The sequence below is a fragment of the Hipposideros armiger genome, unplaced genomic scaffold, assembly GCF_001890085.2.
Source record: "Hipposideros armiger isolate ML-2016 unplaced genomic scaffold, ASM189008v1 scaffold_64, whole genome shotgun sequence".
In the NCBI taxonomy this organism is placed as follows: Eukaryota; Metazoa; Chordata; class Mammalia; order Chiroptera; family Hipposideridae; genus Hipposideros; species Hipposideros armiger.
This window is the reverse complement of record NW_017731414.1, coordinates 1,894,927-1,922,108: the sequence shown is the minus strand read 5'-3', so window position 1 is coordinate 1,922,108 and position 27,182 is coordinate 1,894,927. Positions and strand designations below refer to the sequence as shown.

The window sequence follows — 27,182 nt, the reverse complement described above, 5'->3', positions numbered from 1 at the left end:
ATGCCCGCCGGCCGCCCGGGCCCGGCCGCCCAATCCGCGCGGCGGCCGCCGCCGCTGCTACCCCTACTACTGCTCTGCGTCCTCGGGGCGCCGCGACCCGGATCAGGAGCCCGTAAGTACCCGGCTCTCTGCTCCCCCCTTCCCGCCTGGGCGGAGAGCGTGCGCCCTGGGGGCAGCCGCGGGGGGGAGGGGGCGCAGGCGCCACCTGGACGGCCCGGGAACAAAGGAAGGCGCCCCCCGCACGGCCCTCGGGGCGTCGTCACCTGCGGGGCGCACGACGCTGCAGTTCCCCGGCCCGAGGGTCCAGCTTCCGTGCCTGAGGCCTTCTTACCTGGGCCGCCGGGCCAAGGACGCTCGGTCCGGACCCCAGAGATTGGGGGGCCGCGGCCTGGGGCCCTCTGCATACAGGGACTTGGCGGGCGCACGCGACAGCGTCCGCGGGCTCGGAGCCGCGGTGACCGCGGGGCACCGCTCCCGGGCGGGGGCGCACGCGGTAGGCGCGCTGGGTGCGGGCCTTGAGCGGGCCCCCCTCCCGAAGGAGGGATGAGCCCCGGGAGAAAGGCGGGGCGGGAGGGGGGACGCTCTGGCCGCCTGGCGCGCGGCCCGGGGTCCCCGGGGACGCGCCTCTCCGCGGGCCGGCGCCGCCGCCCTCCCCCGGCGGGACCCTGCTCTCGGGGGTGCGCGGAGTCCCCACCACCGGGAACGCTCGGAACCGTCCCCTACGGGCTGGGCCAGGCTGGGAGCCTTCAGCGAGAGAAATCTTTGTGAGTCCGTGGGTGAGAGGGAGAGGAAGTGGGAGCCAGCTAGTCTGGGCACCGGGGGCCCAGCCTTGGGGGTGAGCGGGAACCACAGCCCAACAGGGTAAGACCCCTGCCCCATCAGGAGCTCCTAGCCTCTGGCACGCTCTGGCCCCCACCCCATGCACACCCACGCCAGGACACCGTCTCCACATCCAAACCACTCTGGGACACACCCAGAGACACAAAGACACACTGGCTTGTGGCCCGTCACCCTCACTCTCAGACGCGTTCACACTGCATCCCAGATGCACATTCGCACACCATTGGGGCGCACACACATTCCATCCCTGGCACACACACTTTTGTGGCCACACACTCATTCCTCAGGGGCGACAGCACAGGAGCACACACGCAGACACAGCCTGCCCTGGACACTCACAGTCACTCCACAGACCCCGTCCAGGCACACAGGTTGCCCAGGCAGGCACACACTGATGCCTAGGTGGCCCCACACTCCCACACTGCGCACAACTTATCTGCTGGCTCCCTGCAGTGCTCCTCCAGAAAGGGCAGGGTCTGGGCACCCCCCAGGGGCATTTGCTGAAAACCCAGCATGCCCAGGGTGCCTGGGCAGGTGAGGAGCTGCCCCAGCCCCTGCCCCGGGGTCCCTGAGGACTCTGCAAGGCAGTGGGCAGTGCATGTGAGTGCCACCGTTTGAGGCAGGCTTTGTTTCCCAGCCTGTAGAGCAGCAGGGAAGGTGGTAGTGGTGGTGGGGGGAGTGTTGTTGTGCGTGTGTTTTTTCCTTTAAGGGGGAAGAAATTAAATAAAAGATTCTCACACCTCGGCAATATGTTTCTACTTACGGTGTGTCTTAGCACCTGACCAGCAGGCGGGTGGGTCGTAAAGTGTCTGCAGGTACCAATGGGATGGGAGATGGGAACCCCTGTGGGGACCCTGGGATGGAGGCCACCCTCCTGCGTTGCTTGCAGAGAATCTCACACTTTTCCCTTTTAAAACACATGGTGTTCCTTTTTAATAACGGCAGTGGCTCCAGATTGGGAAAGTGGGGGAGGAAAAACTTTTAAAGGCCCCAGCTCTGTGGGAAAGGCAGGGAGGCAGGGAGCGAGAATGGGGGTGTGTGCAAAAGCCTAGCCCAGGTATCTGCTTTGGGGAGCCTTCTAGGAGGCCCCCCAAATCAGTCTAAAGGCCCCCCCAACCTCAGTGGGCTGTTCCCAGCTGCTTCGTCTGGCTGGAATGTGCATCCCAGTCCCAAGTGCCTTGGTGCATTGTTGGAGAAGTCTGGAGAGAGTGCGGAGCCAGCCGGCACCCCAGAGCTGGGAGGGGCTATAATCATAATAGTTCCTAGGCACTCTGGACCTCATGATCTCGTCTCATTAATCTCCCTAGCAGGTAGAATATATTTTCCTCCCATTTTATGTGAGAGGAAACTGAGAGTAGGAGAGGGGACGCCAATTGCCCAGGTGCTCCGGCTGAGATTGTCACCCACGTTCCAAGAGGAGAAAGGCCTCCCTCTGACCTTTCCTGCCAGAGCTTGGGGGTGGGGGTGAGGACTGGCCTGTCCAGGCCCGCCTGGCCTTGCCCTCTCGCCCCATCCCCCGCCCAGCCCCAGGAGGGCAGCTGCAGCTGCTGGCAAGTGGGCAACACCAGACCAGGCCAGGCGGGTGTGGCAGAGGGGCAGTGCCCCCCAGCCAGGACCCCCCAGAAAGCCCATTCCTAACTAGGCTGTGATGATGGGTGGGGGGGATGCAGGAGGGACATGACCCATCCCCCAAGGGTTGGGAGTGGGCCTGGGGTCTGGGCAGGCCTGGCAGTGCCTCCCACCCTGCTGGGGGGAGCCCAGGCAGGAAACGGTGGGTGGGCCGGGGCAGAGACGCTGGCAAGCCCGTGTTCTTGCCGGAGGAATTCCGAATTAGCGAGCGGCTGGCTGCCTGGGACCTCCAGGGCGGCCCCCTGGCCCCCCGCCCCCGGCCGCTCCCGCCTCCTCTGCTCTGGCCTGCTCAGCCGGCTCCTTCGCACGGATGCTGAGACCTCCGGAGAGCCCTGGGCCAAGCCTCAAACTCAACTGTGATCCCAGCTCCAGCAAGACATGGCCCTCAAGCCAAGTTTGCCCCGGAAAATCATCAGGGCCGGCCCTTGGAACCGTGTCCACCCCACCTCTCCCATCTGGGGCAGTGAAGGCCATCGCAAGGCAAGGCAGTCGCTGGCATTCAGGGGGCCTCCCAGGGGGCCAGGATCACCCTGTTCTTGGCTGCCATCTCACCGAAACTGGGCTGCTTCTGCCCCTCTGCCCCCCCTGCAGTCCCTTCTTACAGCTGCCTGGGGATCCTTTTAAAATGTAAATCCCTCCTCTTTTCAGAATCCTGGAATAACTTCTCCCTGCCAGTCAGGCCCCTGCTGACCTCCAAGACCTCATTTCCTACTATTCCTGCCACAGGACTTTTGCACTTGCTGCTTCCACTGCCTAGACACTCTCTTCTATATATTTTCATGGCTACTTCTTTCACTTTATTCAGGTCTCAGCACAAATGCCTCCTCCCCAGACAGGCCTCCTGGGCCATTGAGCCGACACTACTGACTCATGCTTTACTTTCTCCCAATTTATATTCTTAGATACATTTATTTGTTCTTTTTCCTGCTGCTTCCCTGGATTCAAGGCCCACTAGGGCAGGAATCTTGGGTATCTTGGTCACCATGGTGTCCCCAGCTTCTGGCACTGTAGGCTCAGTGAATTGAACAAGTGAGTGAATGAGTCCCCACAACTGCTCTTGAAGGGAGAGGCTCCCTCCCAGAGGCTCAGAGAAGTAAAAGTGACTGAACCGAGCTTCCAGTGAGCTAAGGGCATTGGAACCCAGGTCAGCCTGGCTTAAAGGTCCCACAGAGCTGTCCTTACAATACTTTCACTCCTCTCAAACAACCGCATGTGTTTGATACCATGATGTGCACTTCCCAGATAAGGAGACTGAGAGGGGTGTCAGGGGCTTGGACTGTGCATATCCTCCCCTTTATCTGGGCCTTGGTTTCCCTGTGGGTAAAATAGGCTCTTCTTGGGTTATTATCTCCAAAAGGGTAACCCTGGGCTGTCCCAACAGCCCGCAGGAGGGGAGGCATCAACCATGGTGTTCCTGAGGCCTCCTGGTCCAGTACCCAACTCACAACCCAGTTTAGGAAGTCGCTTCCCAGAATCTGATCATCATAATGGCCCTGGGGAGCAGGAACTTTCTCGTTCTCATTTTGTAGATTAGGAAAACCGAGTCAAGGGACAGAGCAATGATGTCAAGTCCCTTTGATATGGGTTGGGGGCCTAGAGCTTACCCCAGCCACCTTCCATTCCAGCACAGAGTAGGACTTGGGGACCGACAAGTCTGGGTTTAAATAGTGTGCCCTTCCCTCAGTCAGTGACATTGGGCAGGGGACTTCATCTCTCAGAGCCTTGGTTTCTTTTCACCCATCAAGTGAGTAGGATTCTCATAGGGAATACCCTCACAGAAACACCTACTGTGTGCAAGGCCCTGAGGCTATGAGAACAAGAACTCACAATCTTTTATTTCTAATTGCCAAAAATAAAATGAAATTTAAAAAAAAGCAGAGTGTAGGGTTTGTCAGAATTATGTGCAAAGCTAGAGTGACTTGGATGTGAGTGGGCATTTCTGTCTGAGGTTTGTAACCACTCAGCCTTGAGCAGGTCGGTGATGAAGTGCATTGGAAGGAACTAACAGCCTCAGTTTCCTTATCTGTAAAATGGGGACAATAGTAAAGAGCTCTTTTGCAGGACTGCCATGAGTCCTGGAGGTCCTGGCATGGTCGGGGCTCAGGGCATCTCTATCTCAGACCTGACAAGCACTCTTCTCTGACCCCAGACACAGCTGTGATCAGTCCCCAGGACCCCACGCTCCTCATCGGCTCCTCCCTGCAGGCCACGTGCTCAGTGCACGGGGACCAGCCGGGCCCCACAGCCGAGGGCCTCTACTGGACTCTCAACGGGCGCCGCCTGCCCCCTGAGCTCTCCCGCGTACTCAACACCTCCACCCTGGCCCTTGCCCTGGCCAACCTCAATGGATCCAGGCAGCAGTCAGGGGACAACCTCGTGTGCCACGCTCGTGATGGCAGCATCCTGGCTGGCTCTTGCCTCTATGTTGGCTGTAAGTGGCTCCCAGGATGCTTAGAGGTAGCTCTTGGAAGCAGCATCTCCCTCTGAGGAGGGGCATGGATCATGGGCCCTCTGGCCCAGGGCTGGGCACACGCAGTGGCATGGATTGAGAGGTATTGGCCTCTGGGGTGGAAATGAGAGCCTAGAGACCCCTCCCCAACCATCCCCAAGAGAGTCCATGAAGGGGTCATGCCAACATCCACCCCGTTCACCCTCCTTGCACTCTAAGGTGGGGGCCAGCTGGAAGCCAGCAGCTCCTCCACCTGCCCATGGCCAGTCCAGATCTCAGCCCCTGCACCCCTCCCCAGTGCCCCCAGAGAAACCCTTCAACATCAGTTGCTGGTCCAAGAACATGAAGGACCTGACATGCCGCTGGACACCGGGGGCCCATGGGGAGACCTTTCTCCACACCAACTACTCCCTGAAGTACAAGCTGAGGTTGGTGGTGGCCCTTGGTGACATGTGTCCCAGCCTGGCTGTGTGGATTTTGCCAAGCCCACTCACCCCCTCCGAGCTCGGTGTCCTGTCTGTACCCTGGGACTGCCCTGGTGAAGTCTGAGGCCCTGAGGGGACCTTCATGTGTCCTCACCCTCCCTCCTGCCCCTGCAGGTGGTATGGGCAGGATAACACATGTGAGGAGTACCACACGGTGGGACCCCACTCTTGTCACATCCCCAAGGACTTAGCCCTCTTTACGCCTTACGAGATCTGGGTAGAAGCCACCAACCGACTGGGCTCGGCCCGCTCAGATGTGCTCACACTGGACATCCTGGATGTGGGTGAGCCTCCCCACCCCCGCCGCCCAGGGGGGATCCTGTCCTTCCCAAGCCCCGCCATGGCTGCATCTCTGGGTCCAACCCTGTTGGTTGGGGTGGGGAGTACCCATCGGTCCCCAGCCCCCAAAGCAGCCAGGATACCCCCATACTTTGGAGAACACCTGGCCTGGCCCCCTCCCCTTGGCAGCCCAGGTGTGCGGGAGGGGGCTCCCCAGGGGAGCTGGGAGGGGGCGCCCAGGTCGGAGGCGCCCCAGGAAGCCACAAACTATAGCTGTTGGGGGGGGGGGCGGTGTGCAGGCAGGAGGCAGGAAATGGATGATCTGCAGCAGAATTGGGCCTAATCTAATTAGGGTGTTGCTCAGCCCTGAGCAGGCCTGTGCCTTAACCCTTTCAGCCCCTCACCAAGGCCTCAAGGGGAGAGCTAGTTCTCCCTGCTTAACACAGGGCTCCCAGAAGGATCCCTGGATGCCTCCAGGCTTGCAGCCACCCCCACCCCCTGCTTCCTGCTTCACTTCCTTAAGTCTTGAAGCTGTGGTATAGGCTTGTTCTCAGCTTCATTTGTCCCTCTGCATCCAGCAAGGCTGTCGTACTCAGCGGGAAGGAGCTGGAGGTGGATGGTGACACCCCCTGGCCTCCTGGCCTCCTGGGCATAATAATAATAATATCAAAGGCCAGGCAGTGTCTGCTTTTACAGAGTTCCCTGAAGATAGGATTATGTTTCTCCTGTCACAGATAATAATGGTGATAACAGCTAACATTAATTGAGTGCTTCTAGGCGCTGAGTGTTTCCCGAATATCGTCTAATGTAATCCACCCGGCCTCCAGGGGGACGGGGAAGGGGCGGGGGACGGAAGCAGGTGCCACCTGAGTCAAGTGCTCTGGGATTTGAACCCAGACGGGGGGCCAGCCAGGTCCGAGGAGCCCTTGACTAAGCCCTGCCCCGCCCCCGCTCCATCCCGCAGTGACCACTGATCCCCCGCCGGACGTGCACGTGAGCCGCGTTGGGGGCCTGGAGGACCAGCTGAGCGTACGCTGGGTTTCCCCGCCGGCCCTCAAGGACTTCCTCTTCCAAGCCAAGTACCAGATCCGCTACCGCGTGGAGGACAGCGTGGATTGGAAGGTGTCCGACCCCGCCCGGCCCCTGCCCTGGTCTGGCCCTGGCCTGGCCTCTGACCCTGCCCTTGCCGCCCAGGTGGTGGACGACGTGAGCAACCAGACCTCATGCCGCCTGGCTGGCCTGAAGCCAGGCACTGTATACTTCGTGCAAGTGCGCTGCAACCCCTTTGGCATCTACGGCTCCAAAAAGGCAGGGATCTGGAGTGAGTGGAGCCACCCCACCGCGGCCTCCACCCCCCGCAGTGGTGAGCACCCCAACAGGGCTGGGTGGGCTGGGGCCCACCCCCAAACCAGCCTGGACTTCTGTTTTCTTGTTTACTGAGGTCTCAAACTGGTGTCCCCCCTTGTGGGCCGAATGTGGCCCCTGGGTCTATTTTCTTTGGCCTGTCATTTGAAACAAAACAAAACAAAACTTTGATCTACTAACAGACATTTAAAACAGGAAGTTTTAACACAAATATCCTAGATTCCCTAGAAAAATTGTCTAGAAAATATAACAGGACACACACAGCCAGCGTTGCTCCACAGCCCCCATCAACAAAGGCTGCCCCTTCATGCAGGGTCCTCTCTCTCCAGTTGCCCCATTCCCAACTGGCCTGTTAAACCCAACTGTACCCCCTCCCCAGCCCGTAGGGGCAAGTGAGTTTGAGACCTCTGCTTCCAAGGCTGATGGGCTGCCAACTCTCCCTCTGATGGGCCTCAGTTTCCCTTTCTGATCCAGGTGGGGGGATGGGGATGATCAGGGGCCTGGGTCTGACTCTCCTTGTCATTTGGGGTTCCTCTGAGCCCATGGATCTCTGTTCTCTCCTTTGTGAAATGATACGAAATCTGTTACTTTAAATGTCTGGCCTCAGCTTCCCCATCTGGAAAGTGGGGATAATAATGACTTTTACATTATTGTACATGTGAGATGAGATAACCCATGGAAAGTGCCCTTATGGTGAGTGCCAATTAAGTCTCCCTTCCCCTGCTCCCCTCATGGTTTCACCCCAAGAGAGGCCCCCCTTTTCTCAGGTGAGGGCATTAAGGCCCCAGGAGGTTCAGCTAGCCCCCAAGGTCACACAGGGATCTGAATTCAGTTTGCTGGAAGTCCAGGCCCACGTTGGTGGGATGATGGGGGAAACCAAGGCCCAGAGAGGGTTCTAGAGCCAGGGAGGGGCAGAGCCCAGCTCCAGCCAACTTCCCAGCCCCATCATGGGCCCCTCCAGGTTCAGGGGTGGGCGGGAGTTAGCATGACCGGGAGGGGCCTGAGCCTTGGCCCCTGCTCGTGCCCAGCACCTGTGATTCTTGCACGGGAGCCAGCAGGCGGCTGCATCCGCGAAGGAGGCTGGGGAGGCCGGGGGAGGCCGGAGGAGGCCAGCAGGGGCGGCAGGGGCTGGGCTGTGCCAGGGCCTGTCAGCGGGTCCCCCGCGTTATTTATGACGTGAGGCCGATGTCCTTATCCGCCGGACTGTTCGGGGCTGACTGCATCCAGCAGCTGGACAGACAGGCCAGCCTCCCACCTGGCCCTCCCAGCCACTGCCCTTACCATTGGCTCATGCTCCCAGGGCCTGTCTCCTTTGGATTTTCTGTCATTCTCTTCCCCTGCCTCTGTCTTTCTGCCTTTCTTGGTTTCTGCATCCCTACATCCCCAGGCTCTGTCTGCCCTCCCAACTCCATTCCTTCTCCTTCTGAATCTCCTTGGCTCTCCCCAATGCCTTTGACCCTGGCAGCATCTCCGGTCTGTCCTCCCCATCTCTCAAGTCTCTGCCTCTGTATCTCTCTCCCTTTCTCTGCCCCTTGCTCTGTCTCTGCTTCTCATCCCTTTGGCCTTGGCCTCTCACCTTCTTCCCGACCTCCTTCCATTCACACCTGGCTCAGGCCACAGGAATCGAGTTCCTGAAGGAGATGTGGAGGAGGAGCCCTTTCCTTTCCTTGTCCCCCACCTCCTCGGGCGCAGCTGGGCTGCTGGGCTGGTCGGTGAGGAGGACCGGGTCCCGGGGAAATGGGAGGGAGGTGCCCGAGGGGAACGCGGTTCGCCGCGCGGGGACCCTCCTTCCGCTGCCCGCGCGCGCCCTCTGCTGGGCGCGCCCTGACGCTGCCGCTCCGCCCCATCAGAGCGCCCGGGCCCGGGCGGCGGAGCGTGCGAGCCGCGGGGCGGAGAGCCGAGCTCGGGGCCGGTGCGGCGCGAGCTCAAGCAGTTCCTGGGCTGGCTCAAGAAGCACGCATACTGCTCGAACCTCAGCTTCCGCCTATACGACCAGTGGCGAGCCTGGATGCAGAAGTCGCACAAGACCCGCAACCAGGTAGGAAGGAGGGACTCGGGGGAGAGGGATAAGGAATGGGGTGGGGAGGTAGGTGCGCAGACCCCGGACACCACCTCCTTCCTTCCAAGCACAGGACGAGGGGATCCTGCCCTCGGGCAGACGCGGCGCGGCGAGAGGTAAGAGGAGCCCAGGTGGGTGGGCGACAAGGAGACATGGGCCCTCCTGGTGGCCAAAAGGCCTTCCCCGCCCCGCAGGCTTTAGTTTTATCAGCATTTACTTAGCACCTATTGTGTGCCTGGACCTGTGGCTTTTAGCCTAGGAAGAGCACCCTACCCCTTGAAAATGTCCAAAGTGGAATGTCATCCTTAGGAATGAACGAATATACTTGCCCAAGTTAGCATGTTTGAGCTCCTACTGCATACTAGCCCAGTGCCAAGAGCTTTACCTGCAGGACACCTCCTGGGACGGATATTCTTACTTCTCAGATGGGGAATCAAGGCCCAGGGAGAGGCAGTACCCTGCACAAGGTCACCCAGCTGAAAGTGGCCAGGCCAGGACCTGAATGGGGGCCCTTCTCAGTTGCTCTGTGGTGCTGGCCCCTCCCAGGCACCCCGCTTAGTCTGGCTTCCCCTCTGCCTGCAGGTCCTGCCAGATAAGCTCTAGAGACTGGGGCCGCCCTCCCTGCTACGTGGAGACCCAGGGCTGCTCCCAGACTGGGGCCACCTCTGTACCCTCACCTCAGGGTGCCCAAGCACCCTCAGCAGGAGCTGGAGCAGGTGCTCTGAGCTGTAAGGGTCACAACATCTCTGGCCTCCATGTGAGGCCACCCTTGGGTGCACCCAAGTGGGAATGTGTGAGGGTCGGTCAAGCTGCCCAGAACCCTTACCAGGGCCAGGGGTGAAAAGGGGTCATTACTCCCCTCACCCAGGACCCCTCCAGAGTCTTTTTAAATAAACAAGCTATTTAGGTGCCCTGATTGTGTAGGTGAGTTTTGGGCTGCAGCGGCCTGCGGCGGGAACTGTAGGGGAGACATGAGGACTTCTAATGACCCTTTGCGATTCAAATCCTCACCTCCCAGACTTTCAGACTCTTTCTCTCCAGGATCTGAAATATCTGGTTTTAAACTCCTTGGAGAGTGTGATTCAAAACACCAGAGTTTCTTCAGTTGGGGGGAGGCGGGGCGGGGGTCTACCACCCTCCATCCCTGCCCGTGTGGCCCCCTCTGCAGGCACATACACCCCAGCACTCCAGGATGCAGAGACAGTAAAGCAGCTGCGGATGAATGATTCTTTATTGTGGGAGGTGCAGAGACCTCTAGGAGGGTCAACAGCCTGGCAGGGCACAACCCCAGCCAGCTGGTAGTCAGGGCTGGGCTGGGCACCGCACCACCTGCCCCATTTCCCATCTCTCCGTGCATCCCTGGGGAGCTGCCATCACTCAGCAAATTCTGCATCAAACCTGAGGTCCTGGAGAACCTCGCTGATGGCATCCATGGTTTTAATTACCCTACAAAAGTGGATAGGAACTATAAATAAAACCCAGATGGGGCAAATTGGCCTCCGCTGGGTAGCTGAGGGGACTGTGGCAAGCCTCGGGCCCTCCTACCTGCTGCCAAACCTCCAGGCAGCACTAGCAGCGGGGAGAACCACTTGGATGCCTGGGAGCAGAACTGGTCCCATAGGTCACAGTGGGCAGAAAGAAATAGACATCTTGGGTGGATGTATGCCATTAGGAGGGTGTACAGTGTGACTGTGGCAGACATCAAGGGGGTATACATGTATGTATGCTTGGGAGGGTTGAGGGCAAGAATGTGCAGGTGTATGCCCGGTGGAGCCTGGGTGACCGTGTCCAAGCTCCACATCCAGCCACGTAAGCGGGACTGGTGTGTAAATGGAGGAGGGTGTGTGCAGGTCCACAGGGTCTGACAGTGCCAGCCCTAGGGCACACCTGGCGCATGTGCGAGTCTAGTATGGCCAGGCCACTGGGAGGTGGCACTCACTTCATCTTCAGCTGGCGTATCTGTAGAGTGTTCTCTTGCTCAGTCAGCTCTGGTGACCCCATCAGTTGCAGAAGGGCCACCTGGTGCAGGTGGGTGGGGCAGTAGGGAGGATGTCACAGTGGGCAGAGGCCACCCCCTGCCCTCCCACACATCACGAAGAGACACCCAGAAAGACAGTGCAGGGGCGGGGCCGTGGTGGGAATCTGGAGGGCGGTGCTTTGCGAGGGAGGAGCCTAGGATTCATTTTAGAGACAATCTTGAGGGGTGAGGGTAGGCAGGCCTAGCGCAGCGTGGGCGTGGCCACACGTGGGCGAAGGAATAGCAATCAGCCAAGGATTGGTGGTAGGAGGAGAGTAGCTGGAGCCTCATAGTCTTGGGGGCAGGGCGTTAGAATCCCAGGGTGGAAGTAGGCCACAATCTTAGACTGGGACAAGGATCTCAGAAGTGGGCGTGGCCTGAGGATCCCAGTGTCGTATGCGACGTGGGCTCGCCTGGACTGGGAAGTGTTTCTAGGTCAGGATTGGCTGTAGGGGTAGAGTAGGCGGGACTTTGGAACCCTAGTGGATAAGTAGGCCCAGAGACTAGGCTGGGCGGGGGGGACCAGGAGGGCGGAGAATCTCAGATTAAGCTTTAGTGGAAGACAGGTGGGGCAGGAAGAGACGGAGTCTGGGGTTTCGGGAACAGGGTTGTGGGGGACCAGAATGTGCCCACTTGCTCCCAGGGCGCAGAATGAGCCGAGCAGGCCACCGCGGGAGAGACCAGGTTTTGGGATAGGGAACAGCAGCCGGGGGTGGGGCCTCACCGTGGCCAGGCGCGTCTGTTCCAGCTGCTGCAGGCTGCGCACGTGGCCCGCGAGCAGCGGCTGTGCTCGGGGCCCGGCCAACTCGGCCTCGACCGCCAGCACCTCCCGCGAGGCGGCGGCGAAGGACCGGGTCACCTCGTGCACTTTGCTCCGGTAGTACGGGAAGTCGTAGGGCGGGCCGCTGCGCAGGTACTGGCGGTGGCCTCTGCGGCAGGTGGGGGTCCTGAGGCTACACTCCCAGGTCCTTCACCCGCATCGGCCACCTGAAAGCCCCCCAGGAAGTGTCCCTGGATCCCAGAATGTGGAGGACGCTGATTCCTGCAGGGGAACCCGAGGCAGGCCCACCCGCTCGGGGAAGAGAGGCGCCCCACGCCGTGGGACGTCGGGAAGTGGGAACGCGCCCGGGGTCTCCCGGAAAGCTCCGCCCCCGGGCACGCCCACCTCCGGAGCAGGCTAAAAGTTAAACCCGGTGCCCCTGTTCGCCCTTGTGCCCGCACTTACTCCTCCAGCCGGCGGAAGGCTTGCGCGCGCTCAGCCTGCAACTGGTAGATGCGCTGCACCAGCGCCCGTATCGGGGCATCTTTCTACGGAGCGGGGAGCATGGCTGGGGCTTGAAGCCGACGCCCCCGAGACTGCATCACCCGCCCCGCGCCCTTCCCGCTTGGGCCTGGGCTCACCCAGGGCCACACCGGCTCCTCGAGCTTTGGGGCTCCTGTGGCTGCCTCTGCTTCGGGCGCGGTGTGGACGGCGGACTCAGCGGCGGCCTCGGCGGTGATCATGACTGCGCAGCCCCGACCACGCCTGGGAACTGGTTGCTCCGCTGCGCCAGGCGCCCCCTGTAGTTCCGGAGGTCTCAGACCCCAGCTTGTGGCCGGCCACCCCAGAAACCTGAAGATCCCCAGGAAGAGAATGGGGGCTTCAGTCCCGACCACCATTCCCATCCCACCCTTCCGCTTGTTCTCGCCCAGTGCCTTCCTTTTCCTGTTTGTCCTTGAATGTTTGGCTTTGAATACAGCAAGGCTGTCCCTTGGTTTGTAGGTTTGTTTCTATGAGCTTATGTAAACAACTTCCTCTCATCCCCTCCACTCAAGGAAAACGGAGCCCTAGGTGGTATCTAATCTAATGCGACAGAGTTGTGACAAGAGCGGGATTTCCACGCAGTTAGACACTGGAGAGCCTCTAGAACCCAACCGACCTGAGAAATGACCTGAAAACGGGAGCAGGGGTGAGGCCAACAGGGCCTCATTTTAAGTGCAAAGGCAGTCTGAGCTTTCTGCTGGAGCTGAGAAGCTTCCTTCTCCAAGGGTGGACACAGGGAAGAACAGAAAGTTGGTAGTGGCCTGGCCTAGTGAGGGGTGCAGTTTGACAGGGATGAACCAAACTGGTTGAAACTCCAGCCTTTAACTGGCACTGCAAGATCTCAGCTGTTTAAAGATTTTATTGGGGAAGGGGAACAAGTTGTCCCTCAGTCTTAGTTGAGGGCACAGCTAGCTCAGCTCCAAGTCCAGTCACCTTCCGGCCACCCATCTGCAGCTCACAGTGCTGAGTTTAATCTTAGTTGCCAGTGGGCATAGCCCACCATCCCATGCAGTTGAACTGGCAACCTTGTCAGGAGCACCCACTCTCACCAGCTGAGCATCCTGTCACCTGTGGGCAGCTAAGCGGCTGCTCAGCTCAGGTGCAGCTCACTGGCCCATGTGGGAATTGAACCGGCGACCCTGTTGCTCAGAGCTCACGCTCTTAACCAACTGAGCCGCTTGGCCAGCTCCTTCAGCTGTTCTTAGGCATTGTGCAGGCCTGGGTTGTCACCTACACCAATCCCCAATTTTCCAAAAAATTATGGCCGTGTCAGGGGCAGTCCAATGCATAACCCTCACCTGATGTGCAGTCTTAAAAAAACAAACACTGATGCCTACCCGTGAGATCGTTGGTCTCAGGTGAGGCACATTACTGTTTAAAATTGAGGAGAGGTGTTTTATCCCAACTTTTTTCCCATCGACCCACACCTGGACCAGTCCAGGGCCCAGCTGATCACAGCCCCACCAGTCCCTGGGCTGGGGTCTTCATTCCTGTTATAGATGACAAAACCCAGATGGGTGAGCTTGCTAGGTGATGTGGCAGAGGGCCAGGACTGAACCCGATTGTGCTCTGGTTACGACCAACCCCTCAAGATGTGGAAGGCCAGGAGTACAGCCCGTTTTACAGCTGAGATTACTGAAACCCAGGAAAGAGGACCACCAAGGGCTCTGCACTCAAGTCCCCAAGGGAGATCCCCACACCTTGGCCACCTCCCCACTGGACAGACCAGCCACATGGACACCAATTACTGCTCCAGTCAACGAAAGGGGAACTTTATTGAAGCCCCGGGGCCAAGGGGTTTGGGCAGGAGGTCACCCTGTGGGCCAAGGAGGTGGTGGAGGGGCCTTATTTGACCTTCTTCTTGGGGCGTAGGTTGTTGGTGTGGCCACACTTCTTCTTGCGGCAGTTGACAGCACGGGGATGCAGGCGAGCGTAACACCTGCATGGGGATGGAGGGACTAGTGAGGGCAACTGACACCTCCCCTCCAGGGATAGCCTGTCCACCAGAGCATACATACTTGCGGCAGATCATCTTGTCACAGTTGTACTTCTGGGCAAGCTGGCGGAGGGAAGGCTCAATGATACCACCTCGCAGACGAAGCACCAAGTGCAGAGTGGACTCTATATAAATAATGAGGGTCAGGGAGAGACAGTGACTCAGCAGTTGCCAGGTGCAGGGCAGGGCCCTCCAGTCCTGTAGACCAGTGCATCTCAGGTGTGACCAGCCCAACCCATAGAACCTCCCACCAGACCCCGGGGAGTCTGAGACTATTGTATGACAACAGCAGTGTCCAGCTGGGTTTCCCGACAGGAAAAATGATTTCTCAGTGGTACAAGGGTGACCTTTTATTTTTGCTAGGCAAGATAGTTCAAGTTTGTTGCTACAAGGAGTGACATTGATTTCATTTATAGTAGGTATCACATTAAAGAAAAAAAACATGTTAAAAAAAAAAAAAAAATGAAGATCATGGGAAACCACTGCCATATGGAAACAGGTAGAGATCACAGACACTTTCTAGAGAGGAAAGCAGTATCTTGTAAATCAAGACACTCCCTTCTCCTGATAATCACCATAAGAACCCCCCTGTGCCAATAAGGCTGACAGTACCCCACCTGGGTTCTAGGTTTCATGGGGCCCTGTCCAGCCACCACACCCCCAATACCTTTCTGGATATTATAGTCTGAGAGAGTGCGGCCATCCTCCAGCTGTTTGCCCGCAAAAATCAGACGCTGCTGGTCAGGTGGGATGCCTGGGGAGAAAGCTAAGTTACTAAGGTTCTGGCAAATATATTATTGGCAGCTCTTCCCTCCTCCCCCAACAGGCCTGCTCCATCATTACCCCTAATCTGTCAAAAGGGAAACCAAGAAAGAGATGACCAACCACCTTCCTAAGATTATATGGGGAAGCACTGGCAAGGCTGAGGTCTGTCCAATGCCAGCACGCAGGCTCAGCCCAACTCACCCTCCTTGTCTTGGATTTTAGCTTTGACATTCTCAATAGTGTCACTGGGCTCGACCTCAAGTGTGATGGTCTTGCCCGTCAGGGTCTTCACAAAGATCTGCATCTCTGCGTCTGCTGGGGAGGCTGAACAGTAGGACAGAGTAGTGATTAATTGCAGGTCCAAGCATCTTGAGCTCCGGGGTTGGCCAGCCCTGTGCCTGCAAGGACCCCAACTTTAGACCCGTCCCAGTGCCTGTTTCCTTCCACAAGCCTGCAGATGGAATGAGAAGTACATGGCCAGGGCACCATCTTGCCAGGCAGATTTCTCCAAGTGTGATCTGCAGGTCACATCCATCCATCCATTCTCCCTCCCTCCCACCAGCCCCCGGCCACATCTGCTCCCCAAAAATGCCCCCTCCACAACTAGACTGAAAGCAGCGACTTGACTTAGAGCTAATGGTACCTGGAAAAAACATGCTGTTCCCCAAAATGTCCTTCCTGCAGCTTGGGTGGACATCCCATCTTAGTAGCCACCCCTACTATCTCCAACTCCAAACACAAACTCACTCATTTCCTTCTCAGTTACCCCCAAATTTCTCAGACCACACATGTTGCCTTCGCTTCAACACATAAATATCTGCCAACCATGTGCCAGATACTTATTTACACGGGTTAATTTTCTTCCTTTTCAAAACAAAGGCCTACAAGATGGACACTACCAACCTCTCCTTACAGATGTAGAAAAGGAGGCAGGTTGCTCGAGAGGAAGCAGATTTTAATATTTTTAAAGGGACTGCCAATGTCGGGCACTGTTAAAGTTACATGCCTAATACTCCTCCCCATTAAATCAGATCTGCCCAGAGGACCCATCCTCTTCCCGAGGTTCCGTCAGACAGCTCAGGCGGGCGGCGCGGGCAAGCCAATTTCCTAAAGGCAGGTTCGCCTCTTGGGGGCCCAGTCCGTGTTCGGAACACCGCCCAATGCACCCTGTTCAGCAGGCCCGCGGAACCAGGCCCGCACGGACGGACTCAGGGCCGCCCCCTTAGCTACTCGGGCCCTCATGCCCTCCGCAACCTCCCGCCTGACCCCGGTACGGCGCGAACCCGCACAGACGCAGCCACCGACCTGCTCCGCCGCCTCGTTGAAAAGAAAGAGGGCAGAGGAACCGGAAACCGCCGAATTGCCGCCGAGAGCGCCTGCGCACCGAGCACGCTGCGCGCCTGCGTCACAATCCGCGCCGTGCCCCGCCCCCGCCTCACTGCCATGTTGCGTGCTGGCGAACGAAGCCGTGGCGACTGTGGGCGAACGTCGCCCACCTGCTTCGGGGTGTGTGCTCCGCCCCGGATCACGTGAAGAGACTGCCAGACCTTCCCAGGTGCTTCCACCGGCTTTTTCCTCGTCGGCTGTGGACGGCACGTTGCGGGCGCCCTGGTGCATTTTGAGTAAACTCTTTTGTGCTAAAGCAAAGGCATTATGCAAAGGGTCTGCGGGTCCAGGACGCAGGAATGTGGCGGGGAAGGTAGGAGGAGGTGCAGGGCCGGGACCCCTGGGAGCCACGTACGCACTTAACACCCGTAGTCAGTTATTTGGAGTTAATCAAAGCTCTCGGGCCGCGGATGGATTTCAGGGCGGCACGCAGGAAAACAGGAAGAACAGGCGAGAGCAGGCAGAGCTAGAAAATGGGGTGAGACCCAGGAGACTCGTGGACTGCCAAAAAGTGCCCAGCGCGGTAAAGAGGTGAGGACCGAGAAGTTACTTGTGGATTTGTAGGTTTGACAGTGCACCTCTTTATTTCCTTGAATTCTTCCCAGCGCCCCTATATGGACCAGGCAAAAGCAGACACTGTCGGATCTGGGAAGATTCCTTTAATGACAATTTCTAAGTGCGTCATAGATGAAGGGACTCCGTGAGTGTTTAAGGGGGAATGGTACCCAGCTCAGCTCCTTGAGGAGCCTACTCTGAGACGGAGTTCTGGAAGAGTTATTCAAGGAGGTAAGGGAACAGTGTTGTGAGCAATGGTAATAGGAACTTGAGTTACTATGGCTGCCACCACCGAAGACTCCCACCAAGGGCACCCACATCTTTTTCTAGCCTAGTGGTGCCTGACCGCACCCCATCCTGTCCCACATCCAGTACTTGTTCCCCTTCTGAGCTGATGTACCAAAGGATGGAAGGAAACTACTGCTAGGTACACCCTTCTCTTTTTAGAATGCAGTCTTTTTATTGATAACTTCCCAACAGCATCTGTAAACAACAGGTACAAAAATATTCCATTAAACTCTGTTTTCCAAGGTGGCTCGGCTTGCTCCATGGAGGCCCCAGGAGAGGCTTGCAGGGCCCTCAGCTCAGGGTCCACATCTCTAGTCAGAGAAACATGGGCCTTACCAGGCTCGGGGCTGAGTGGTTGGGCAGCCTCTGTCTTGAGCTTTCTACAACTATTTCAGAAACCTCCTTGAGATACCAATTGGAGAAAGTATTTAATACTTTTGTGGGAAAAAGGGGCAGAGAGACCAGAATTAGGTGTTGGAGTGAGCTGGGGTGAACTCAGACATGATAGTGCTTGTCCACATCAAGGAGGTCCTGACCAGGGTGCTGGGGCAGGGGACATCTGGCTTTGGTTTCTAGGAACCTTTAAGTGTTCAGAACAGGCCTCAGGCCTGGCTCTGGAAAAAACTTCCTTGCACCCAGCCCAACCAGTTGGCTGTTCATCCTCTGGCTTGGCAGAGGGTCTGCAGGAGAGGCTCTCAGTGAGGAAGGAGTGGGAATGACAGACCTCCAGGAATTCCACACCCCTGGGAAGGAGCCTTGTCCCCTGGGGAGCCCCAGATGACAGAATAGGGTGGCAAAGCTGACCATCTTGAGGCAGGGTTACCTGCTGCCACCTCAGACACATAGGGAGTGCCACCACTGCCCTGAGACCCCTTGGAGTGCCTGGGAGCAGGGCTACTCGCCCAACATCTCCTCGTCATCTGTCTGGCTGCGGCCATTGATGGCAGGGGAGTCAGGCTGGACATGGGACAGGTCCTCGAAGCCAGGGCTGAGGGAAGGTGAGACAGTGTCGGGGCTGGTGTCACAGGAGCCTGTGCTCTGTTCTGAGGTGGCGATGGTGGTTGTGGTGCTGGGCGGGATGGGGTCTTCATCCTCGTCCTCCAGGAGGGACGCCTCTGGGACGTCTGGAGGAAGGAGGCCCAGGAGTTGGCTTAGTTGCAGTGATGAGGGATTAACTGGGCCTGTGACCCCTAACAGCCCCGCTACACACACACACACACGCACACGCACACACACACACACACGCACACGGCATGACCTGGCCCATTTTACGGAAGAGGGAACTCAGGCTCAGGTAGGTGAGAGGGCTCCCTTCAAGGTGAGGTAAGGACCCAGGTTCTCTGGGTCAGGCCAACATGGGCCCTGGGGGCGAGCCTGAGCCTGGTTCTGCCCTCGACTATATCATCTGGGCCAGGCCCCTCTGCTGCCCTTTCCTCAGCTCCCTGGTTGATAAACTGGTGCTGATGACAGCGGCATTGCCTCTGAGCCTGTGGATGTCAGCAGCCCTAGGGTGGGGAGCTGTTGGCCCATTCAACACATGGGGGTATACCAAAACTCAGTGTTGGGGGACACTGCACTTCCTCTGACAAGGCCTAGGGTGCTGGCATCCAAGGGATGCAGAGGTCAGATGTGGGGCACAGGAACCCTGGGTGACACTTACGGCTGAAGGCCTCCGGGTGCTGCCTGGCCAGCTTCCCTTTCAGCGTCCTGTTGGGGAAAGGAAGGCACACAGGCTGAACCCACTGAGTGGACAGGCTAGGTAGGCTCTGTGCAAGCCAGTAACACTTATTGTCAGCTCTGGGCAGGTGAGTGGCGGGAATTTCCCCCTCACTGCTTGTCACACTCCATTCCCAGATGGGGGGAGGCCCAGGCACTCAGCCCTTTAGACCTCGTACCCTCAAGGTAGGCACCAGCCAACCAGCTTTCAGTTTCTATGCATCCTCGGCGCTGGGTCTGGGTACTTGCTGGGCCCTCTACCTGCAATGCCTTTCTGACTTTTAACCTTCCTCTACCTAGACAACCTTTCAAGAAGCTCCCCTGCCCCCTTCTCAACAGTTGCTCTGGGCTACTTGTCCCAACCTGTCCCTGCATCCTAGGGGGTGAGGCCCAATGAGCAGGTCAGGGGGAGGCGGGGAGTGCTGGCTGTCCATACCCCAAAACCCAGCAATCTCATTTGCCTCTTGAGAGAAGACCTGGGTAGAGGGCAAGAGGAACAGAAGGCTGGCTTTTCACTAATGGCTTTTGCCTGCCTTTTTTGCATTATGTGTTCAGTGCTATGTTGCATTTTTCAAAAGATAGATAAAATTTAAATTCAGAAACTTCAGGATTTTTATCCCAGAATTCAGGCCTTCTTGGATGCTAAGTACATGATGAAGTCTCATAAAACAAATGAGCTGGATCTCACTGTTGCCCTGTTACATGAAATGGGTAGCTTTCATTGAAGAGTGGAGGACCCAAAGCTTGGAGTGGGAGGCAGAGCCTGGCGGGGCTGAGCACCCACCTGATCCTGCGGAAGATGCTGTCCAGGTCCCGCTTCATCTCCACCAGGGTCCTTGTGTGGTGCAGGAAGCGCTCACTCATCTGTTGCAGGCGGGCACTTGACAGGTTGTTGAAGTTCACCAGCATCTCGTTGGTCTTCTCAAAGCGGTCCAGCCTGGTGGCAGAGAGAGGGCACCAACATCTCTGCTTAGCCTATAGGGCCCTGCTAATTGATCATGCTAAACCCTTTCCTTCTCCACGACCTTTACAAGTGCTGTTGCCTTGTTCTGCAGAACTCTAGTGATTGAACCACCTAGCAAACTCCTATTCAACCTTTAAAACCCTACTCAGGTGTGCCCTTCTCATGTAGCCTTCACCACCTCCCTCAAGCAGACTCATTGACTTCCCTGACTCCCCTAGTCTCAGGTTGTTTCTCTGGCCCGGTGCAGACACCATGGAGCCAGGAAGATTTGTGTCTGGTTTTTGTCTCCCCTCATGCTGGGAATTCCCCAGGGTCAAATCTGAATCTGACCTAAAGAACTAGGAGAAAGATAGGTATTGCTGATACCCAGAAATACCCAGCACCCTTGTCACAGGGTAAGACGGGGGGGGGGGGGGGGGTATCAGGTCTGTACTGTGTCATAAATGGAAGGAAGAGTCTGGCTTAAAGACACAAAAATGAAGCCCCAGGAGGCTGTGCTTCCACCCCAAGATTGTGTCAGCCTTTGTTCCCCACAAGTCAGGCCAGAATTAGAATGGGGCTGCAGTGGCCATGTAGCGAAGCCCCAAAGAGGGCAAAAGGGAGTTCATGGCCACTCCAAGAGACCCTGGTTGCTCTACAGACAGCCCGGGCTCTGACAGACCAGGACCCCAACAGGCAGTCAGCCCAACAGCTCCCTTATATCTCCAGCAGACCCTCTTACCCCAACTCTTCCCCACCCCAGGCCTGGGGACAGGAGCTGATGCAGGCCCCTCCTTTCCCCAAGCAGCTGTGAAACCATCTCAAAGCCCTGCTTCCTATGCCAAGGCCTCGCCTCCAGGCCAGGAAGGAATTTGCTTTGGAACCAGCCAGCAAATTTGCTCATTTCCTTCATTTTATCACCAGTGTGGGGCCCGGATAGGGGTGGGCAGGGCAACAATGCTGGCTGGTAAGTGGATTCCTTCCCACGCCTGGGGCCCAGGGTCCTTGGCCACCACTCACATGTTCTTCTGGGCCAGGATGATGGCATTGACGTCATCCACGTTCACCATGCTCAGGATGCGGCTGCAGAAGACCCTCGAGGCCGAGTCCGGGGGGTCCATCTCTTCCTCCTCCTCCGCTGCCTGAAACAGGAAGAAAATCTTGTCTGCACCAGGCACATGGGTGGGTGGGGGGTGGGAAAGGAGGGCCCAGAAATCCCACAGGCTGCTTGAAAGTGAGAGGCTTATGCCACCTAAACCTCAGCTTTGTCGTCCCAGGAATTCAGGAGTATTTTGAGAACTACAGGAGTTCGTATTTAGAACTTGCACCCAAGTACATCAGAATCCCATCTCCTCTCCCCAGCACCCAATCTCCATATGCCCAAGGCCATTGGCACCATCCACCTGCACAGATCTGCCCACCTCCTCCCACACCCCCCTGCCTTTGCCCAGTCCCACCTCAGAGTGCTGTCCCCACGGGTGGAATATGCACAACTGCCCCCTCAGATCATCACCACCTAGTGTCTTCTCTCCCAGGAGATCCTTGATGACTACTACTCTGGTCACTCATCACTTCACCTTGTTTTAGTTGCTTCACTGGCTCATCTCTGCCTGAAATTACCTTAGTTAACAGCTGATCTGTTTGCCTGTCACCCTTCACAGCACTGTCAACTCCAAAAGTGTAGAGGCGTGTGTCTCTCTCACTCACTGCTGTCTCCAGAGCCCAGCCCAGAACCTGGCTCACAGCAAGGGATCACCAGAACTTCCTTTGGCAGAGGCAAACAGGACCTTCAAACTCAGCTCTGACTAAATTTTTAACAGCACATTAAAGCCAAGAATTTCAGGTTCTTGCAGCCAGGATGTGGGCCCCAGCAACCCAAATGGCTCCAGGGCTCTCAGCTTCCCTAGTGCAAAGATGACCATCCCAGTGGGTTGGGGCTTCCTGGATCAGGCCAGGGCAAGAAAGGCCACAGCTTCAGCACTGACCTGGTAGGGGGGCTTCAGGAAAAACCCAGAATCCTGACATAGCCTGGTTCTGGAGCCCCCACATTTAATGGCCGACAGAAAGGCCCAATTACCATTGGTTAAGATTCACACACAGGATCAGGAAGGGCTTTCAGAGTCCACTTAATTCACCCTCCTCTTTATTTAGTACCTACTGTAAGCTAAACAAGGTACCAACTTTATATATAGGAACCATTACCCTTATTTGTATGTGAGAAAACAAGCTCAGAGATTGAGGCACTGAGCTACTGTCACATAGCCAGTGAACCTAAGTCAAATACCACGGTCCAAAGGATCCACAAAGGTGTGACTCTGTACAGATGTTCAGTATCCACCCATGATAGCTCAGCTGTTTCTTACAGCAGCTGCTTCCTACCAGAGTTCTGATTTTTTTCCAGAAAAATACCCAGAAGTACGGATTTTTTTTTCTGTGAAATCACCTGACAAATTTTAGCAACTAATACTCTTTTCCCCCAAACACCATGGAGCCAAGAGTATTTATGCCCTGAATTTGGCTTAGAGGTTTGCAGCCCCTACATGCCTTCTGGAAATAAGCTGCCACACCTGGTGAAATCCCCCTGCCCTGCCAATTATCACTTTTTTCAGCTCCTATGTGCTAGGTACAGACACCCAGTCTCCACATTTCCAAAAAAGTATGATCATGTCTAAAGAGGATACTTGGGCTCAAAAGTCATGTGGCAGAAAGCCCATAGCTAAAGCCTGGCAGGCACAGGATTTGGACCTGCAAGAAACTGTTCTGCTTCAAAGTTGGGTCCTTTTCTGTCTCTGGCTCTCATATGTGAGGGATTCAAGGCACATCCCTCCACTCTCAGCTGCTTCTCTCAGGAAGCCTTCCCTAACAGCTAGTGTGGACCACATAAAGGTGGATATGACCCAGCAAGGGCTCTGGTCTCTGCTTTAAGTATGTTTATGAGGGAAACACGCAAAGAGGGAGGCTGTGTGACTTTGGGAGAGTCACCTCACCTTCATGAGCCAGTTTTCTCATCCAGAAAATGGGAATAACAAAGAATCAGAATCTCACAGTCCTGTTTGTGGGGACTGAAACCAACGGTGAGAATCTTAACTACGAGCAGGCTGTTTCTCCAAGGGGAGTGTTAAGAAGTTTTAGGGTGGGGCGCGGGAATCAGCATTTTGACGAGACCCTCTAAGGTGCTTCCAAGAACATGAGTAAATTTAATCCCCAACCACGCCTACGAGGCAAACACTATCATCTCCGAGGAGAACTAAGGCTCACAGGGGTGGGCTCAATTGCCCAAGGTCAAACGGCCAGGCGGAGAAGCAACGCGATTCCACCCATGGCATTTAACGATTTAATTTGGCGGCCCAAGCTTAGCATAACCCCGGAGTGGGAGCGAGGCACGCAATTCCCCTCACACCCCGCCCCTGCCAAGCGGGGAAACTGAAGCCCAACCAGGGCAACAACCCTGTTCTGGGTGACACGTCACAGCTTGAACACAGGTGACCCCAACTCCCGCACTCAGGACTCGGATCCACTGAGCAGACAGGGAAACTGAGGCCTGTGCGCAGGAGGGGTGCCCAGATGTGGCCAGTAGCGCGCCCCACCCCCGAGACAGCCCGAGGGCCGCGCTCGACCCGGCCCAGCTTCCCAGCGGCCCCGGTAACCCCAGCCCCACCCCAAACTGGGCCCCGGCGTCGGTGGCAGTGGCACCTGCACATCTGGCGGCCTTGCTCGCGCTTCCGGGATGGCGTCCGCGCCGTCGTGACGTCACCACGCACCATGCGTGCGAGCGCGCGTGGCGGCGACGTGCCCGGGGCCGACTTGTGTGCGTGGAGGCGCGGCAGGAAAGGGTGGGGCTTAGACGCTTCACGTGTGCGTCACAACAGAAAGCCAATCAAGCAGTCCCTCTCCCGCCTGCGTAGTTGCCAAAGCCCGAGCTTTGCAGGCTAGGAATCAGTCACCGAGGTTCCAGAATCCCTTTTCTGCTTTTGCTGACCTTTTTCTGGTCCATTACATCCAGGGTCCCGCGTTGCATTTAATTACATCCCTTTAGTCTCCTCCACTCTGTGACGGTTCCTCAGACTTTTCGTACTGTTTCATAACTTTAATATTTTTGAAGACTACTGGTTTTGCAGAAAATCCATCAATATGGGTTTATCCAGTGTTTCCTCTGGATTAGAGTGTAGTTAAGGAGTTTGGGCAGGAATCCCATAGAAGCGATGCTGTGTTCTTCTCAATGCATCATACTGAGTGAGGCATGCAATGTTGACTGATTACTTGGTTAAGGTAGTGTCTTGACAGCTTCTCAAGTATGAACTTATTGTATTTTCACCTTTCCAATTAATAAGTATCCTAAGGGAGCTACTTAAGAGACCATGCAAAAACTTTTGTTTTTTTAACGTTTTTAAAACCATTTTTCACCCACAAGTTTTAACATCCATTCATGGCTCTTGCCAACAATTATTACTATTTTCTATTTATTAATTTAATTATTAATTGGAATTCTAAACAAGAGCTGTCCACTCTCCAATTATGTATTTATTCACATTTATATTGCTATGAACTCATGAGAATTTTATTCTGTTATTTATTTTGCTGCCCCTTTAAGTTAATCTCCTATGTTCTTTAACATGTCTTCCATCTTTCTCTGAGTACTTTTTTACTTTTGGCACAAGATCCTCCATGTTTGCTTTGGAATATCCTTGGAGTCAGCAGTTTCTCCAAGGAAAATGGTTCCTGTTCTTGGAGAACGGTATTTAGAAACTAAGCTCTAGGTACTGGGTGTGCTCATTGCTTAGAGACCCTCTCAGCTGTCAAGAGTTAGGAAATACATAATATGTCTGCTAACCTATGCATACACACATCTATATTTACTTCTACATCTGTCCCCTTGTCTATATACTGAAAACCATGAACATAATGGGGCAATTACAAAATAGTAATTGCTTAATAAATATTAGCAATTCATTATCATTAGTTATTGAGGTTTTACAATGAGTGTATGTTATACGTCTAATTTTTCTGGGTCTCAGTTTTTTAACCGTGAGCCTGGGTGATCACAGCATCTGCCTTTTTAGGTTCTTGACAGCTTGGGAGATATACACATGCCATGCCCTTAGGCACATGGAGGACTCTTTAAGAGCCCTGGAATTGGATATATCTGAGTTCTAAATCCAGTTCTGTCACATCATAGCTGGATGGCTTTGGGCAAGTGGCTTAACTTTATAAAATCATGCAGGTGAGTTCCTTAAAACAAGGTTTGGCCCACTGTAAGCCCTCAGTAAACTGTATTATTACCCACACATTCTGCTGCTTTCGTTCACTGAAAAGTTAATGCAGACCGGGGTTCTTAAGTATGTAATTCAAAAGTTTAAAAATTTTTTCAGTAAATTCTAGCCACCCTCTCTGGATGTGGCCCATATTCTGGGAATCCAGAAAGAGAGTATTCAGTCCTTGCTTCACCCTGGAGGACAAAAGGAGACAGAGTCTGACTCAGACAACTCCCAACCCTGAGTGGAACACTGCTGGGCTAGAGGGAGGAGGGACTCAAAGCTGGAGTAACCTGAAGACTGGGGGTATGAGAACTCCTTTTAGGGGCAAAGAAGCAAGTATATCTAGCAGAAGAGGCCCAGGCTGGAGAAATCAAGCTTTTCAATGAGTCCCTTGGGCTCTGTTAGAGGCCAGAGAACATTTATGAGGGTCCTGGAAGGGATGGGGGCTGCACATTGAGGCCAAAAAGGACTTGGCTGGCTCCAAATGTTTTGTGCACAGTGGAGTAGAGACAAGAAAAATATTTTTCTCCTTTGTGTGTTTGAGGGAGAGGGTGGGAAATGATGCAAACGCTCAGTCCCCCCAGTAATGGGGACATTGGTGGTGGGGGAGGCCTAAGTCTGGGGCCTAGAAACCTTTCTCTGCCACTTTTTTCAATTTTATTTCTTACATAGCATTCATCACAGCTGCAGTTAGATACTTATCTGCATTATTGTTTGTGCAGTATCCAGCTCCCTGGCTGGAATAGAAGCTTAATGAGGTAAGATACCAGGCCCACTGTGCCCTTTATCACTGTGACCTTAAAGAAGTTAATTAACTTCTCTGTGCTTCAATTTTCCCATCTGTAGAATAAGGATAATAAGAGTCTTACCAAAACACATGCATCCAATCCCAAAGAAGGCAAGAGAGAGAAAAGGAGCATAGAGAAGGTATTACAGAGAAAAAACATGTGGGAGGGCAGATTTAGGTCCAAATATGTGTGTAATTACATTAACTGTGAAGAGACCAAATGCTCCCATTAAAAGATAAAGACTGGCAGGATGGATCAAAAACCAAAACATGGTTCTATACTTCTTACAAGAGACACATGTACAACATAAGGATACAGAAAGATGGAAGATAAGGGGTAGAAAAGAACGGAGCTTTTAAAACATGAACCAAGAGAACAGGTGTGCAATCTTAGTATCAAAGTCCACTCTAAGGCAAGAAGCATGGAGATAAAGAAGGGCATGTCCCAACAATCACAAGTTCTGTTCACGAGGAAGATTTGACAATTGCAACTCTGTATGTAGCCAATGACATGGATTCCAAATATCAGAGTATTTGTCTCATAAGGCTGATGGGAGGATTAAATACATGTAGAGTGTTTGCCTACACCTGTGATACCTGAGTCTCAGCTGTTGTTATAATTTTTTATGTTATTAGTTTATATTTATTTTAGTTGTTTATGTATTAGTATATTTTATTACAGTTCCTCCAGCCCATGACAGAGGTGGAGCTTGACGGGTGACTCCGCCATGCAGATAAAGACAATGAAATTCAGAGATGGACAGGTAACAGTCCAAGTCCCTCAGAACTGGGATTGGCCCAGGGTTTGATATTCTTCCCAGGCAATTTCTCACATATCCTCACTGCCTTCCTACCTCTTCTGGCTGATAAGCCTGCTTCCTTCATTCCACAATGATTTCCCTAAGTCCCCCACCTTCACCTTTTGTGCCCTGCACTGTGTAGGCCTCAGGGATAAAACAATGAGAAATAACAGATTCGTCCCAGACTTTGAGGGTCTCCCAGACTAGTGGGCAGAGGTAAGGCAAGTGATGGCACAGATAGAAGTCAATCAGTTATGAAGTGGAG

General features: G+C 55.2%; 5 protein-coding genes across 7 annotated transcripts in view; 1 reads left to right on the top strand and 4 right to left on the bottom strand.

The window, feature by feature from the left end:
- The window catches only part of TMEM59L (transmembrane protein 59 like), a 12,240-nt gene extending 11,273 nt beyond the window's left edge, over positions 1–967 (bottom strand). The window contains exon 1 of the mRNA XM_019641926.1: positions 332–967. Within this exon, the coding sequence (XP_019497471.1) occupies positions 332–952 (621 nt within the window). The 5' untranslated portion in view covers positions 953–967. The remainder of the gene's footprint in view (positions 1–331) is intronic.
- On the top strand, positions 1–10,027 carry CRLF1 (cytokine receptor like factor 1). The gene is made up of 9 exons (XM_019641928.1): positions 1–112; positions 4,619–4,900; positions 5,217–5,346; positions 5,518–5,687; positions 6,647–6,804; positions 6,877–7,045; positions 8,898–9,085; positions 9,180–9,222; positions 9,689–10,027. Exons 1-9 carry the CDS (start codon positions 1–3, stop codon positions 9,700–9,702), a joined length of 1,266 nt encoding a protein of 421 aa, XP_019497473.1. The 3' UTR covers positions 9,703–10,027.
- Positions 10,028–10,319: 292 nt separating this feature from the next.
- REX1BD (required for excision 1-B domain containing) lies at positions 10,320–12,952 on the bottom strand. 2 transcript variants are annotated; one of them, XR_002123930.1, is made up of 5 exons: positions 12,525–12,952; positions 12,349–12,431; positions 11,848–12,052; positions 10,652–11,125; positions 10,320–10,552 (listed from the first exon to the last, which is right to left on the bottom strand). XR_002123930.1 is itself a non-coding variant. In XM_019641929.1 (5 exons), the coding sequence occupies exons 1-5, from the start codon at positions 12,786–12,788 to the stop codon at positions 10,480–10,482; spliced, it is 705 nt and encodes a 234-aa protein (XP_019497474.1). In that variant the 5' UTR covers positions 12,789–12,948; the 3' UTR covers positions 10,320–10,479. The 2 variants fall into 2 exon arrangements, 1 of the variants encoding a protein (XP_019497474.1); XM_019641929.1 differs by having other exon boundaries at positions 11,046–11,125; positions 12,525–12,948.
- Positions 12,953–14,170: 1,218 nt separating this feature from the next.
- Positions 14,171–16,576, bottom strand: UBA52 (ubiquitin A-52 residue ribosomal protein fusion product 1). Its single transcript, XM_019641933.1, has 5 exons — positions 16,493–16,576; positions 15,389–15,511; positions 15,090–15,176; positions 14,445–14,547; positions 14,171–14,365 (listed from the first exon to the last, which is right to left on the bottom strand). Exons 2-5 carry the CDS (start codon positions 15,489–15,491, stop codon positions 14,272–14,274), a joined length of 387 nt encoding a protein of 128 aa, XP_019497478.1. The 5' UTR covers positions 15,492–15,511; positions 16,493–16,576; the 3' UTR covers positions 14,171–14,271.
- Positions 16,577–18,224: 1,648 nt separating this feature from the next.
- KXD1 (KxDL motif containing 1) lies at positions 18,225–23,875 on the bottom strand. Of its 2 annotated transcripts, none has more exons than XM_019641930.1 (5): positions 23,769–23,875; positions 21,096–21,217; positions 19,917–20,069; positions 19,077–19,123; positions 18,225–18,540 (listed from the first exon to the last, which is right to left on the bottom strand). In XM_019641930.1, the coding sequence occupies exons 2-5, from the start codon at positions 21,194–21,196 to the stop codon at positions 18,311–18,313; spliced, it is 531 nt and encodes a 176-aa protein (XP_019497475.1). In that variant the 5' UTR covers positions 21,197–21,217; positions 23,769–23,875; the 3' UTR covers positions 18,225–18,310. The 2 variants fall into 2 exon arrangements, with proteins under 2 accessions (XP_019497475.1, XP_019497477.1); XM_019641932.1 differs by lacking the exon at positions 23,769–23,875 and adding an exon at positions 21,696–21,833.
- Between the last annotated feature and the right edge of the window lie 3,307 nt (positions 23,876–27,182).